The 15,772-nt window shown below is 48.4% G+C and overlaps 1 protein-coding gene across 2 annotated transcripts in view; it reads left to right on the top strand.

Moving 5' to 3' along the window:
• Positions 1 to 15,772, top strand: part of VWA5B1 (von Willebrand factor A domain containing 5B1) — a 67,094-nt gene that overhangs the window by 30,972 nt on the left and 20,350 nt on the right. For both annotated transcript variants that reach the window (XM_070600497.1, XM_070600487.1), the window contains exons 7-13: positions 505 to 629; positions 4,372 to 4,548; positions 8,731 to 8,841; positions 10,595 to 10,797; positions 11,262 to 11,376; positions 12,818 to 13,003; positions 14,901 to 15,081. In XM_070600497.1, the coding sequence (XP_070456598.1) occupies positions 505 to 629; positions 4,372 to 4,548; positions 8,731 to 8,841; positions 10,595 to 10,797; positions 11,262 to 11,376; positions 12,818 to 13,003; positions 14,901 to 15,081 (1,098 nt within the window). The remainder of the gene's footprint in view (positions 1 to 504; positions 630 to 4,371; positions 4,549 to 8,730; positions 8,842 to 10,594; positions 10,798 to 11,261; positions 11,377 to 12,817; positions 13,004 to 14,900; positions 15,082 to 15,772) is intronic.

Below are 15,772 nucleotides of genomic sequence, written 5' to 3'. Positions count from 1 at the left end.
GAGGAGAGGAGACCAGCTGCCTGCCTCCTGGGAAACTTGGCTCTAGCTGGCAGAATCGAGTGTCTCCTGCCCCCATTCTAGCTCCAGAGGCCCTGGGGTCTCATCCACCCATGGGAACGCTTTCCCCCCAGGCCGGTTGAGCAAAGGATCTCTGAAACCCTAAGCTCAGTGAGGCCCTGGGAGCTCTGAACCTTCAGGGAGCAACTCTTTTATTTCTTTAGGATTTGATAGAATGTCAGGACCTGAAAAGAACAGGGAGCCCAGTCCCACTCCCATTGCACATGTGGGTAAACTGAGGCCCAGAGAGGGCCATGAGGCCCCCATGGCCACTAGGCTCTCCTGCTTCCCAGCTAAGGAGTCTTCCCACGGCCCCCCACTGCTTCAGGCTCCCCTCTTCCAGTGAGGAGTCCTCCCCACTCAACTGGATCCCAGCCCTAAACTAAGGCCCTGGCTGGCTCACCCTCACCCTCGGACAAGCGCCAAGAGCTGATCTGGTCTCTGCAGAGCCCCACATTCCACATGTCCTGCTGGAGAAAGGGGACATGACCCTGGGGGAGTTTGAGCAGCACCTGAAGGGAAGAACAGATCTCATGAAAGGGATGAAGAAGAGCAGCAGCGCAGAGCGAAAGGTGAGGGGCTCAGGGAGGCAGCGGTGGCAGAACTGGGTGGCACTGGGAACTTGGCCTTCACTGGACCAATGAGGAGACTGAGCCTGAGGTGGGGGGTGACCTGCCCGAGGGCACACAGCGGGCTGGTGGCAGATCCTCGTCAGTGTTTCCCCCTGTGGGCTGGGGCACTGCGGGGCAGAGGGAACGTGGACTCCCAGAGCAGCAGTCACCCTGGCGCTGTCCTCCCGCCTCCGGGCCACCTCCTAGGCCACCTTCTCCTGGTGCCTCCAAGGAGCATAAGCCAGGAGAAATTCTAGGCAGGTGGCAGAAACAACGTTGGTCTTCTCTAGGCTACACCACCCGGCAGGGGTACCCGGGACCCTGCAGCCGAGTGCCCTTCCAACTTCACCTTTACTCCTGGACCTCTCTTTTCCCACCCGCTGAATGGGTCTCTTGCTCTTCCTCTCTCTGGGAGCCTTGTTTGCTGTTACTTCAAGAATAATGGCAGAGCAGGGAAAGCCTGAGAAAGACGCTTTCCTTCTGCTTGTCCCCTCCCCCACGAAGCTGGAGGCTAACGAGGCGGGGGAGGGAAGGGAGAGCCGACAGCACAGTTGGGCCACGGTCTCCTGGTCGTGGCCTTGCACACAGAGCCGGGTCCTGAATGCCAAGATGGGTTTAAGAATGATGACACCCTTCTTTTTATTGTCCCCTCTTTTCAGATGAGAAAACTGAGGTTTAGCCCCGAAAAAGAACTGGTGAGCTGGGAGAAAGGGCAGACTGTTCTCTGGGGGTTGGCCTTGGTGACAGTGGAGCTAAGAACTCAGACTAGATCCTGTGGGGCAGCGGCACTGGATAGAAGGGTCCCTCCCATTTCTGCTGGCCTGCCTGGCGAGGATGATGGCCGAGGGGGAGGGTATAGGAACATGTAGGCAGCTTACTGCTCACACTGTCCTCACTGATACAGACCCCACTGGAAGCACCTGTTGAGTGGGGGGTGGGAGGGAGAGATGGCAAAGGGAAGCTGTAGATGGCTCAGTGTCCATCATATCATCCCCATGTTAGAGACCCCCCAGAAACACCAGCCCTCCCAGAGGGGCCCCTCACCCACCTGAGTCAGTTGGAAGAAGAGGCTGGGCCAGGCTCTCAGAGTCCGGGATGGCAATGCCAGGGGTGCCGCTGAGCTCTGAGAACAGCAGCACGTGGGCAAACGAGGGGGTGGCAATGGACCTCCCAGGCCTGGGGCCAGCTCCCCTGCCTGCCAAGCCTTAAATCAATTAGCTCTGGGAGCGCTGGAGCAAAAGGGAATTAATTTGCCACCTTGGGTTGTTTATGCAAATACCCTGTATTCTCATGAGCCCCAAGGATGACAGCCATCAACGCGAAGCTGCTAAGAAATGACGAGTTTATTGTAATTGAATAGTGGCGGCTTGAGGAGACGTTAGAGAATCCTGAGCCAGAGCCCCACTCGTCCCTTGAAAAGGCAAACATCAGATTCCTGGAGGAGGCTCCTCTCGCTGGCAGATGTGGCTGTTGCTGCCTCTGGCTCTGTCATCAGGAGAGTCAGGCTGGGCAGTGGCTTTCAGCAGAGGAGCTCCGTGTGGGAGGGAGAGCACAATCGCTCGCCAGGGAGGGAGGTTGGCATCCAGAGGGCGAACATCAGTCAGGAAGAGTGGGTAGGACAAGCTGTCAAAAACTGTGATTTAGCAAAGAGGGGGCAAATGACACAGAGGAAGACATTATGTAGAAGAGACAGAGATACAGAGAGAAGCAGAGACAAATAGAGACGGAGAGGCTGAAAAAATAAAGATTCACACACAGGTCAGTGGCAGACAAAAAGACCCACACAGATTCATTTTCTCATTTATTCATTCAACAAACACTAAGTGCCCAACAGATGTCAAGCTCTGTTCTGGGCAGTGGGGAGGCAACACTGAAAATGATACACCCTTGTCCTCATGAAGCTTACATTCTAGCACAGACAAGAGGTAAATAAATGAGCAAGATCAGTTTAGAGAGGGCTGGGAACCATGAAAAAAATAAAATGGGGTGATATGACAATGACAGATAAGCTCTGGATGCCTTTCAGCTAGGTGCTTAGAGCAAGCCTGTCTGAGAATGAGGCCTGGTAGAAAGTGAAAAATGGAAAGAATGTGCAGAGAACTAGAAGCAGAATAATGGTGATGTGTTTGGAAAACAGAGAGGTGGCTAGTGTGGTTGAAATGTAGGGAGCAACATGGGCAAAGATGAAGTGGACAGGAAGGCGGGGGTTGGCCATAGGGGGCTTTATAAATCATGGTGCAAGGTACGAGGGGAATCTATGGCTTAAGCAAGAGGGTGACAAGCATGATCATGCTGGCCGCTCTATGTAGAATGGACCACAGGGAGATTGAAGTGGAGGAAAGAGGCCAGCAAGAGTCTACTGCAAAGGTCTAGGCAAGCGATGCTACTGTCCTAAACTTGGGTGGTGACAGTGGAGACAGAGAGGAGAGGACAAGTGCGGGATGAATTTTAGCTGTAGAACTGGAAATCCTTTGCTGAAGGAGTAGATGTGTGGGATGAGGAAAGGAGAGGCATCAAAGACGTGTGCTAGGTCTTTGGTTTGACCTAGGTGTCAATCATCACTGATTATGATGATGCCATCATCTTCACCTGGGTGGTGATGATGTAATCTATTGAAGTGGGGAAGGGACCCAAACAGACAGAAACTGAGAAACAGACACAGACACCTACACGCAGAGACAGATAAAAAGACACACAGAGAGAAAGTCGGAGTGGAGAGAGAGAAAAGCAGAGTGAGGATGGAGGAAATGAGGTTTGGTGCGGCGTGAATGGGAGGGTCAAGAAGGAGGGTTCAGCGGCAGCGTGTGAGGGCAGATAAGAGGCCACGTACGAGGATGAAGAACTGTGGTGCTGTCCTTCCTTTAGCATTTCCTGCACCTGTCTCTGTACCAGGCTCTGTGCTAAGCTCTGGAGATGCAACTCAGGCATGACCTGCCTTCAAGTAGCATACACGCTAGAGGGGAGGCAGAAATACAAGCAAAACCTGCAGTGTGAGGAGTGCCTGGGTGCCCAGGACAAACAGCGGCAGCAGCAACAGCGAGGCTGGCTGCTGCTTAGAGACAATTACTCTCTGCCGGGTAGCGGGCTGCACAAGCATTGCATTTAATCTGTACAGCTCGGTGAGAAAACCAGGTGCTTAAGTCCACCTGGAAGATTGCGGCAGGTTTTCCAAAGAGGTAAAGTTTGAAGAACGAGTAAGAAGTTATCAGTAGGAGAGAATCAGTAAACCAGGAAAATCAAGTTCACAACCAAGATGAGCCAGAGAGTGGCTTCCGCACTGGGTGTGAAAGTGGAAGAAACCACTATTCAGCTGGGGGCCTGCCTGTGTGCCAGAAGCTTCCCATTTGCATGCCAGCTCAGTTCATCCTCGTGAGCACCCTGAGAAGTGGATGTTGTTTGCCCCACTCTACGAATGAAGAGACAGACCCAGAGGAGGGATTTGCCCAAGGTCGCACAGCTGGATGGTGATAGAGCTGGGATTCAAACCCAGGTCTTTCTGCCTCCGAAGTCCATGTTTGCTGATGCAACCTGCGAAAGTCTAGCAAACGGAGGAGCAGGTACCGTCAACCGGAAGTCTTTCACACAAGAGTGTGAGTGGCATCTTGACAAAACTTGGTGAATAACGGGGAACCAGCGTGAGCTCCCAGGAGCAGCTCTAGACCCCTTGAATGCCCAAATGAGAGAGTTTTCCTTTCTCCTCCAGACAGAAATCATCCGGAAGCGTCTCCACAAGGACATCCCCCACCATTCTGTCATCATGCTCAACTTCTGTCCTGACCTCCAGTCAGTCCAGCCCAACCTGAGAAAGGCCCATGGCGAGTTTATCTTCCTCATTGACAGGAGCGGCAGCATGAGTGGAACCAACATCCTCCTCGTCAAGGTACCTGTAGGAGGACCCCTTCCCGCGGGGTCTAGGGCTCCAGGGTAAACCAGTTGTGCTCCCCCAAACCTGCTTCCTCAGCACTTTCTGTTCCAGGGAGCCCTCCTTCCACATTTGAACCACTTTCCTAAATGACAATCCAGGACTAAAAGGAACAACAGCAACTTTTTAAAACCAGTTTGAACAGAGACACCCAAACTCAACTCACTCCAAAAATCAAGCCCTGAAGTGGTGTGAGGAGAGTTAGTTCTGCTGTCCGTTTACAAGGGGTGAAGTCATCAGTAGCTTTCCTTGGCATTCTACAAACCTTTGTTGAGTGCCTGTTCTGGCTAAAACACCTCACTAGGTACTGAGTGGAGAGGGGCACAGGGAAGAGAGGAAGGAAACTAACATTTGCTGAGGGCCTACTGCATGCCAGACACTGTGCCTACTACTTAATGCACAGCTTGATGTTTAATCCAGACAAGCCCATGAGCTCGGTCCTATTGTCACATTTTCCAAATGGGAAAACCCATCCTGAGAGTTTCAGTGACCTACCCAAGGTCACACAGCTAGTGTGGCCTAAGATTTAACCCATGTCTGTCTAACTATCACTACCACCTGGCATCAGAGATTCATTGGAGATGGCCCCTGATATCAATGAATGGGTAGAATCTAGTAGAAAAGATTTGGTTCATCCTTTTTTTTAATGCCTAATATGTGCAAAGCCCTGTGCTTGCCCATCTGGAAAGAAAGGAGGTTATAAACATAGTTCTTACCCTCAAGGAGCTCACACTCAAGTAACGGGCACAGTCCTGCTACTAAATTATGCCTGGGATCATGGTCTTGTTGCAGTGGAGACTTCTGAAGGAGTGCAGAAGAAAGAATGATAAAACCTTCCCCCTACATATCCAGAGACGTTTCATCTCCCTCAGGAGATTATTCACCTCTATTATGGCATTTTCCAACTCCCCTTTGTATTTTTAGTTGTGTAGATGTCTGTCTCCTCCTCTGGAGTTACGAGTTCATTAGGGGGAAGAATCATGTCTTCCTCATCTACCTCTCCCCGTGGGGCCTTGCTCTGTGCTTACGCATAGAAAGCCCTCAGTCGCTGTTTATTGAACCAGGTAAAGGATCGTAGTTCAAGAAAACGAGGGATCCTCATCAATAAAAAGGGAGAGGGCTCTGCTGTCAAATGAAATTTCATCCGCTCCACTAGTTTGTCCCTGGAGCAAACTCTTGTTTCCAGGACAACAGGATCAGCAAAGAGGGGAGAGGTTAGCGGGATCTGTGATGACAGCTAACTCCTCAGCCTTGCCACGACTGGGTTTTGTCTTGAAGTATGGCAGAGCAATCATGTGAGACCCGAGTTCCTCTTGACACTGGGATGCAGGACTAATTAATACCTTTCCCCATCTGGCCCGCCATCAAAGACAGGAATTGGAATGGGGAGCTGTCCATAGTGCTGGAGTACTGAAGCATGCTCTAGGTTTGTGTGGCCGTGTGTATTCCATTCCGTTCCATAGCTGTATCAATTTGTAAGACGTATCTTCAGTTACTCTAAAGAATCATGGGATCATAAACCCAAAGCATCTGCCAGAGAGCATTTAATCCATTTTTCAGGTAAGGAAACTGAGTCCCCAAGAACTTAAGTGTTTTTCTCACTGTCACAGGGTTAGTGAGGGAGCCTAAGCCTTCCATATCTTGGTTCAGTGCTCATTTTCCTTACCTTACTGATAGAGAATTATAATTCTCTTCCACTAAGAAAAGCTCTCTTCTCTGATTATGCCATTTCTGCTGCATGGCTTAGTGGAAAGGGCAATGCCTGGGTTCCAGGATCAAGTCTGCCACTCACTTGCTATGTGGCTTTGGACAAGTTGGTTTTCAACTCTGGGCTTCATTTATCCTTTCTGTAAAGTGAAAAGAAAGGATTAATTCAGGGAGGGCAAACATATGTCACATGTTCCTCTGTTCCCCTCTCCCAAGCCCAGACAGACATCAATGACAGACCACGACATTTTTTTTCATGCTGAGTCTGGACTCAGTCTCTTCTCATCTTGTGTTCCAGGCAATTACTACCAGTTAAATGGAGTTGGTTTATGAGTGGAAATCCATTTCCTGAACTAAAGACCTTTCCAACCTTTACATTCCAGAATTCTCTGACAATAACTCCCTCTGGCTCTCCTCTCAGCCTCTTTCCCCATGGAGTCTCTCTTGCTCTCTTTTCCAGTTCAGCTCACAGAGCTTAAGGTCATCCCTTCACAAATGGCTTTGCATTGGCACAATCCATTCTGCTACACACGCCCCTGTTAGAGAAAGCACAGAAATTACTCAGGCCACACACCCCTTTCCCCACTGACAATGAGGCCATTTGGGCGTTGCTTGGGTCACTCACTAATTGTGGCCCATTATGTTGGAGTTTTACGAAAAACTAGGCTTAGGGAGGCAGGACAGAGCAAAAATCCAAACAGTCATGCCAAAGGGGAAAGTTCAGCCAATTTAATTTCCTGCAGCTGGTCTCATTCTTCAGCTGCCACTTGCTGCCATAAACATGGCTTTAAAAATTCTAATAGGTGTGAGCAGAGACAATCTGAATGGATCAGCAGAGTCTCCTGCTAGCAGGAATATACGTTAGTGGCTAATGAAAAAACAAGCAGATATTGACTTCTTTTGCAGAAAAACAAAATGTATTGACACAAACAACAAGGAGAGACAGAGAGAATGTTAATGCTAATGTTTAATGTTAATGTTTACAGAGGAGGATGGGAAAGGGGCTGCAGGTCTGTGGGTCCTGGAAGGCCGTATGGTGTGGAAATTGCCAGGATCCACTTGTGACTGTTTTCTTCTATATTCTGGAGTATAACAGTTTGTTTGCCTGAAGCCATGCTGAGATGCTGAGATGCTGAGATGCTCTCAATAAACTATATGGGCATACGGGAGAGCTCCTCATTCCTGAGCTCCACGCCAAGGCAGAGCCAACATGAATAAAGATCTCGGAGCTATGTTTTGAAAGCCTCAGTCATGTTCTTAGGTTTTGTTATCCAGTGCAATTCCTTAACCCTCTGAGCCTCAGTTTCCTTACCTGTAAAACAGAGGTATTGATAGTAATATGTATTTCACTGGGTTGGTGATAATAAACGTTTACTGAATGCTTCCTATGTGTCAGGATGAGGCTCAGAGGAGTGACCCAACTAGCCCAAGGTCAAGTTAGCAATGGTGAAGGTGAGATTTCAGCCCAGATATGTTTAACATCAAAGTGTATCTTCTTAACCATTATGCTATAATACATGGTACAGAGATCAAATGAGATAACTAATATAAAGTGCTTAGCACAGTGTTTGGCACATAATAACTACTCAACATTTATCATTGCACTGTATCATCGTCATCATCCTCGGTGTCATCATTTTCCCTCCTGTCACTCCTCCACATCCCCTCTTTGTCATTATTTTTTTCAATATACCTTCATCAAGGTCTCTTGGTGTTGCATAGTTAAACAGGTTAAGATTCCACAATGTTCACAGATTTCGGAGGCAAAGTGACATGTGTTTGAGTCTTGGCTCCACGATTTACTATCAGGATGCTCACCAACAAGTCACTTCACTTCTCTGTGCCTCAGTTTTCTCTTGTATAAAGTGGGGGTGATGTTGTGCCCGCCTCAGGGCTATTGTGAAGATTACGTGGGGTAACGCATGTAAAGTACGTCTTGGGCATTCAGCAAATACGAGCTAAAGAGACTGTCCCTAAGAAATCTGTCCCTCGTTAATGATAGTTAGCATGAGTCTGCTGCAAAAGGCCTTGGATGAAAGCCAGAAGCCTGTTCCATCACCAGTGTGACCTGGACCAGACCACGTGCTCCCGTTAGATGTCAATTTTGTTCTGGCAGAAAGGAGTGGGTGCTCCCTGCTCTCCCTCCCTCTCAGGGTCAGCAGGAGGTGAAACGGAACTGGCAAACCATAATAGAATGGCTTTGAGAAGTCAGACTTGCTACATGGATGAGAAGTTTTATGCTGATGGCTTTGGTGCAGCCGCTGGTCAGCATCAGCAAATTTCCCGATCTGGGGGAGAAGGTGAGGTTGGGTACAGACAGAGGGTAAAAGGTCTGTTTGCAGGCTTCTTCTGTGCTGGGATGAGAATACTGGCGTGTGGTGGCAGAGGTATAACTCCTTCCCGAATCCTGAAAATCCCTTTCTTGCCTGCCAGGATGCCATGCTGGTGGCTCTTAAGAGCCTCATGCCAGCCTGCCTCTTCAATGTCATTGGGTTTGGATCCACATTTAAGACACTCTTCCCTTCCAGTCAGACCTACAGTGAGGTAAGGAGGGGGCAAGACTGGGACCAGGAGAGGGTGGATGGTGAGAGAGGAAGGAAAGGAAGGAAAGAGAAAAGGAAGGAAAAAGAAAGAGGAGATAATCCTGGGGCCTGTCTCAGAAGCTGTCCACCCACATAAAGCCTAGATGATGCCCAGGGACAGAGAATTAAAAAGGGGTTATCTCCGTGTAGGCAGTTTTCTGACATCTCAGCCTTCTGACATCACCCCTCTTTAAAATAAAGAATATGTTGGACAAAGTATGAGTGTGCACAGAGAGGGGGTACAGGGATGGGGTAGAGAGGATAACAGGCCTCCCACTCACTGAAGCCTCTGTCTCATGAGAATGATAGACTCAGGCAAGGCTGAGCCAGAGGAGTGAATGGTAAGGGGTAGGGGAGTGAGTAGGTGGGTAAGTGGACATGGAGATGGGCTAAGAATGCAACTCACAGGCTCAAGCTACAATCTGGAACAAGAGGACTGTGGCCCCAGCAGCATGTTCAAAATCGGAGCATCCTACCCAAGGCTAGGAACTGGAAGGAAGGAAGGAGGGAATGAAGGAGGGAAGGAAGGAAGGAAGGACATAGGGACCACTATTCAATTAAAAATAACTTTATGGGTTTTTAAAATACAAAAATAACATTATGATTGCCCCCAAATTTTTAGACCTATATAATCAAAAAGAAAATTTTTTCAATCTCTCATGATCACATCAGTCAGAAAAAAAGAAGAACCACTGTTAAGGGCTTACTCAAAATCCCTCCAGATCTTGTTATCCACATTTATACGCATTTCCAATAAAGATAGGATTAGGCCTTCCATACTGTTCTGTAACCTGCTTTTCCAACACAATAGTCTATCGTGAGCATATTTCCAAGCCAGTAGGTATTAACCTGCAACATAATTTTAACGGCTGCCTAGTATTTCACTGCACAGATAGATTGCAAATTATTTAACTAAACTCCTCCAGTTGGGCATTTAAGTTGTTTCCATTTGTTTCTATTTAGTCACCTTCGTAGCAAAGACTTTGCATGCATCCTTAGTAATTCCCCTGGGATGAATTCCTAGTCTTGCTCGTTCAAAAGGTACATACACATCTTAAGACTTTTGATACACGTTGTTATTCCCAGTGTGGATGTTGGAAGAGCATCTTCCTGAGTCCGGAGCAGGAGGACATCTGATGTCCAGTGAGAATCTGCCCTTGCTGCAGTGACATCCATCTGGTGCCAGTAAGCCTTGGCCAGTTGGGTCTCACAGCGCTGGTGCAGGAGGCAGGGACTCTGAAGCCCAGTTTGGGGAAATGCTTTCCTCAAAGCATCGTACGGATGTAGTGTCACAGTCAGGCCAGGACTCAGGTATTAAGACTTCTAGCCTAGTGTACTTTCTACCACACTGCCTGCCTCCCTCATCAGAAAAGGAAACCTCATTTGTGCTGAGCAATTAAGGGTTTGACATGCCAACTTTTCTAGGAGTGTTTATATTTTAAAGAGGAACCAGAAAGGATAATGATAAGTTAATACACCACAAACGGTGGCATTTCAGGCATTGGTGGGGGTGTTATGGGGCAGAATCACACCAAATAAGTGGCCAGCTATTCTTTCTGTGTGTGGGGCAGAGATGAAATTGGGAACAGGGCAACTCCAGTGAGGCTGAACCATTATCTAGGGAAACAAAGGACTCGTCGCCCAGGGTACTTAGAGTCACCAGGCCATATGGTGACCTGAGGACTGTCTCCCCTACCTGTGTCCCTTCACTGCAGGAGAGCTTGGCCGTGGCCTGTGACAACATCCAGAGAATGAGGGCTGACATGGGTGGCACCAACATCCTCTCCCCGCTCAAGTGGATCACCCGGCAGCCAGTGCACCGAGGCCATCCGCGGCTTCTCTTCTTGATCACAGACGGGGCGGTCAACAACACTGGGAAGGTGCTGGAGCTGGTGCGAAACCACGCCTTCTCCACCAGGTTGGCACAGGCTGAAGGTCCAGGGCTTGGTTATCCTGGGCTGCCCTGGGCTGGGGGTACCAGAAACAGGGCAACATGGAAAATGCCAGAAGGAGAGGAGGCAATCCTATAGTGCTTTGCTTCCAGGATGATGGAGCTGACTTCAGAGTTGGCCTTTTTCCCTCAAAAGTTCAGGATGAGATGCCCACACTTCTGCATACAGCTTCCAAAAAGCAGCCTAGGCAGAGGAAGAGAGGAAGTCCTGCCTGCTGCTTTGACTCTGTACTGAGGTGCGAGTTTACGGGCCCTACGTGTGAATAGGAGTGTCCACTGATGAGCCCATTCCTTCTCCCTCGCCCTCTGCCTGCAGTTAGGGCCAGCTCTGAGATAGCTCTGCCGTCTCATGCTCTGGCCCTTTCTCCATCAGCGGACAACGCTGGCAGAAAGGATGGAACATAGCAGCCTCTGTCCTCCCCTTCCCCTAGGTGCTATAGTTTTGGAATTGGACCCACTGTCTGCCACAGACTGGTGAAAGGGCTGGCAACCGTGTCCAAGGGCAGTGCCGAGTTCCTGGCGGAAGGAGAGCGGCTGCAACCCAAGGTATGTGCAAGGGCTTGAGTCTCTTCTGCTGCTGGAAGCTCAGAGGCCCGACCTGTCACACAGCAACTCAGTGGTGGGGCTGGGATTTTACCCCGAGTCTGAGCTCTCCCTTGGGCCACACTGCACCCCAGTGAGAATCAGAGAGGGGGAGGCCACAGGGCAGACGACCCCTGGAGCTCATACAAGATACTGGATCCCCTGGTCTTCAGCCACCGGACCACGCGCTATCCACTGGCTGAGCAGAACTGGGGCTCCTGAAGGAGTCCCTGCCTCTCTGGATATGGATTTGTGTTTGGGGTCATTTCTGGCCATGTTCCTGATGATGACAAATGGTGGCTCAGAAGAATCTAAAAGGCCCAGAAATCAAGGAGATTAGAGTCTTTTCTCCATTTCCTGCACAATTGGCACAAATAATCCAACCCTTTGGAAACCCCCCTGTCAGTCCAGGTCCTCCAGGAACCAGAGACAGAGCTAGGGTTAAGAGCGCAAGAGGTTTATTGGGAGACGATGTCTGTGAAAGAGAAAATGGGAAGAACCAGGAAGGAAAACTCTTAAGTCCATGAGGCAGATGCAACGCCTATGAAAGGAAAGGAGGAAAGCAGGTTTGGGCAGGGAGCACTTCAGGCTGCAGTGCAGATCTGGCAGGGTCTCAGCTGGCCCAAAGGGAAGCTCTGGAGCAAAGAGTTCCCAGCAGGTAGTCTGTGTTGGGCTGAAATGTCAGGCACTGGTATCCCTGCCATGCTCAGTCATGGCCTGAGGGCTTCCAGGGAGAGGTGTGATGTTGGCTGGAAAGCCGGGGCACTGCTTCTGAAGACTGTGGCCTGACTGCATTCCTTGCAGGAAAAGGACACAGTCTCTCTTGAAGGGAAATTTGAGGATGCATCTCTGTGGCTGCACAATCCCCAAATCATTTTTCTCCAGCTTTGTAGCACATTTGAGGAGATCAGCCTGGGAGATGCTAAACCACAGCTGTCATTTATTGACCACCTATCATGTGGCAGATACCTCAAATCTAGTATCTCGGCTAGTCCTCCCAACTACACCAAGAGTTGAGAATTACTAACTCACTTTAACAGAAGGGGAAACTGAGGCCCGGGAAGGCAAATTAACTTGCTCAATGTCACTATCCAGTCCATGTTTTGACACAAACTTTCTGTGTCCCCTGGGCTAGTCACAGCCCTACTTAAGTCTTGGATTTTCTCATTTATAAAACGCTGAGCTTAGAGAAGACGACAGCTAAGATCTGCTCCAAGTCTGACATCCCAGGAGTCTAAAAAGCTTAGAAGGATGTTCACTGCTGGGCAAGCCACCCCAAGGCCTACTGTCCCTTCTTCCGTGCTTGCATCCTACCATGCTCATACTCACAGGGTCTTCATGCTCCTCATCCGCACATGCGCGTGCTCACACATCCCCCCAACCTGTGTTCTGACCTGCCCAACAGATGGTCAAATCCCTGAAGAAGGCCATGGCCCCAGTCCTGAGTGATGTGACTGTGGAGTGGGTCTTCCCTGAGACCACCGAGGTCCTGATCTCACCTGTCAGCACCAGCTCCCTCTTCCCTGGAGAACGGCTGGTGGGTTATGGCATTGTGTGTGATGCCTCCTTATACATCTCCAACCCCAGATCTGTAAGTATCTTAGAAATTCTAGGGGTCAATGGGGACCCAGAACCCTGCCCATAAAGCCATCCTTAGCTGGAAAGACTATTTACAGCAGCTAGGAACTAATTGCATCTGGGTTTACAGTTGTGGGGTGTGGTTGCCAGTCATGGGCATTCGGTCTGGTGACACTGCTTGGGTAAATGCTACAATCTCAATAGGTGGTTCTCAAGATCACCTGCAGCAGAAGAACTTGGGGAACACATTTAAAATGCAGAGCTCTAGCTCCAACCCCAGTCTGCTGAATAAAAATCTCTGAGGGTAAGGCCCACGGAACCTGCATTTTACATAATTTCCCCAAACCAATTTTGATAATTCAGTTCAAAACAACTGCACTCAGGTTTCTTTCCCTAAACAATCTATTCAGGTCATATCTCCTTAGACGAGTTTGTGTTTTATTTATTTACATGAATAATTCTCTCATACGTGGTGGCATAAGTGGGATAAAAGTAAAGAACTCGAAGGGAGGCAGAATTCATGCTAAAATGTTGGAGATTGCCTGAGAAACTAGTTCCTCATCCTTCTTCCCTCTTTAGTCAGTCTCTCCACTTCCCCTTGAAGGATTTATTGTCTTGTTTTGTTTTTAAGCAGGAGTCAAAACTCAGTGCCTAGAGGGATTGGGCAGGTATAAAATGAATGCCATGGACTTGCAAAAATTAAAGGGATGCCATGAGGGATAGCCATTATCAGTGAGTTCCTAAAGAGGCAACAGGAGTGGTGAGGAATATGGCAAACTGGATCGTACATGCCCTGTCTAACTCGGGCAGGCCCTACTGAGCTCTAAAAAACTGTTGCCATGCAGGAATGTAAACCCTGGGTTAAACGTGTTTCCATTCTTTCAAAAGAAGTTAGAATTTTATGTGAAATTTCCAGATTTCAGAATGTTATGGAATCTCTTAAAAACTATGGTCAGTAATGGTTAATGTGTTATGGAGAGTGGAGAGTTCAACTGCATGGAAAAAAGTGCCAGGCGTAATGCTGGCCAAGTCTTTGAACAATCTAGGCCCTTCTTGGAGGTCTGGCAGGCAGTAGAGCATCAACAGACCCTACCACTAGAAGGGACCACCAAACCCATTCTCCTTTCCTTACCTGCGAGACTAGCAAAGTTTTCTCCCACTACTAGTAGGGCTTTTGGGTAAAGGGTACCCTTGTACATTGTTGGTGTAAACATGACTTGTTCCTTTTCTAGAAAGCAATCTAGAAATAACTAATGAAATTAGAAATACATAACTTTTGAACCTAGAAATCCCTCCAAAAATGCTAATACATAGAAATAAAAGTGATGTAATCAATTTATGTCCAAGGATTTATTGTAACATTTTTTATGGTGATAAAAATAAACGGCCACAAAGTGATTGCTTAACAATAAGGGATGGGAGACTATCGTGCCGTCAAATTGCCGACATGCAGGATTTCCAAAATGCTTTAAGTGAAAAATTCAAGATACCAATAAATGTAAGTAACGTGGTCCAGTTTTTGTAAAACAAATGATGACCCCCAAAAGCTCTTATGTTTTATATGTATGTGTATGTCATGGAAAATGGAATGGAAGGGAGAGATGGTTCATTTTGTTAATTTTGGTTACCTATTTGGAGACAGCAGTGGCATTTAGAATTGTATGTTTTTTAAATTAAATAAGATAATTAAAAATATAAACAATATAAGTGATATGAAAAGTCAATTCCATTCATCACCTCTTAAACAGAAGTCTGCCTGAATTCCCCAAGCAAGCAAAAAACTTTCCCATTATCCTGATTCTTCAAACATGGCACGTCCATCGCCTCCTCTCACACTCCTCGCTGTCTTGTGGATGTCCTTCCTGACATCTAGCTTCACTCCCAGGCCTCTTCTCTCTCCCTCCCTCCAGGACAAGAGGAGACGGTACAGCATGCTGCACTCTCAGGAGTCTGGCAGCTCTGTCTTCTACCAATCACAGGAGGGGCCTGGCCCGGACAGCAGAGACTGTCCCAAGAGCTTGGAGGCACCCTTCAACCTGAGGCAAGCCAAAGATGCCCGGTCGTCCAGTGGAGACTCAGCCACCAATCCTGGTTAGTCTGCTGCTCTTTGTGCTTCACTCCCTTCTCCAAGGCGGCCACGACTGCTCCATTTTACCCAGCAATTGCTATGTGCTAAGCACTTTATACAAACAATCTCATTGAATAGTCAGCAGCTGCAGAGATGGATACCATTACACCTATTTTACAGATGAGGAAATTGAGACTTGCAGAATTTAAGCAACTTGGCTAAACTCATGGAACATGAAAGACACAGAGTATAGATAAAATATCTAGACCTGTCTGCCTCCAAAGCCTCTTTATGGTGTTAGTTTCCATTCAGAGGGGATTCACTTATCACCCAGTAAGGCTGGGTGCTTAGCGCAGTGGGGGAAGCAAAGATGACTCAAACATGGCACTCGTCCTTCATAAGCCCTCCATCCAGTGAGAGAAACACAATTGATCTTAACTCTGATAGAAAGCAGAGTGACGCTGCCACAGGAAAGTTTAACAAACTGTGAGGATCCCAGAGAAAGGCACATCTGGTAGAGGATATCAACAGAGACATAATGAGGGCATTGGTTCTTCGAAGTGGGAAGGGAGAGGAGATTCCAGGCAGCAGACACTGCCTGAGCAAAGATGTGGAGGTGTGATGCCTAGAAAAGACACACACAACTGGTTACTCATCATGTTTGGAGCACGTAATACCTTGGAAAAGGAACAGAAAGGAGAGTAGCTGGGGAGG

The sequence above is a fragment of the Equus przewalskii genome, chromosome 2, assembly GCF_037783145.1.
Source record: "Equus przewalskii isolate Varuska chromosome 2, EquPr2, whole genome shotgun sequence".
NCBI classification, from domain to species: Eukaryota; Metazoa; Chordata; class Mammalia; order Perissodactyla; family Equidae; genus Equus; species Equus przewalskii.
This window is presented reverse-complemented; position numbering and strand designations above follow the sequence as displayed.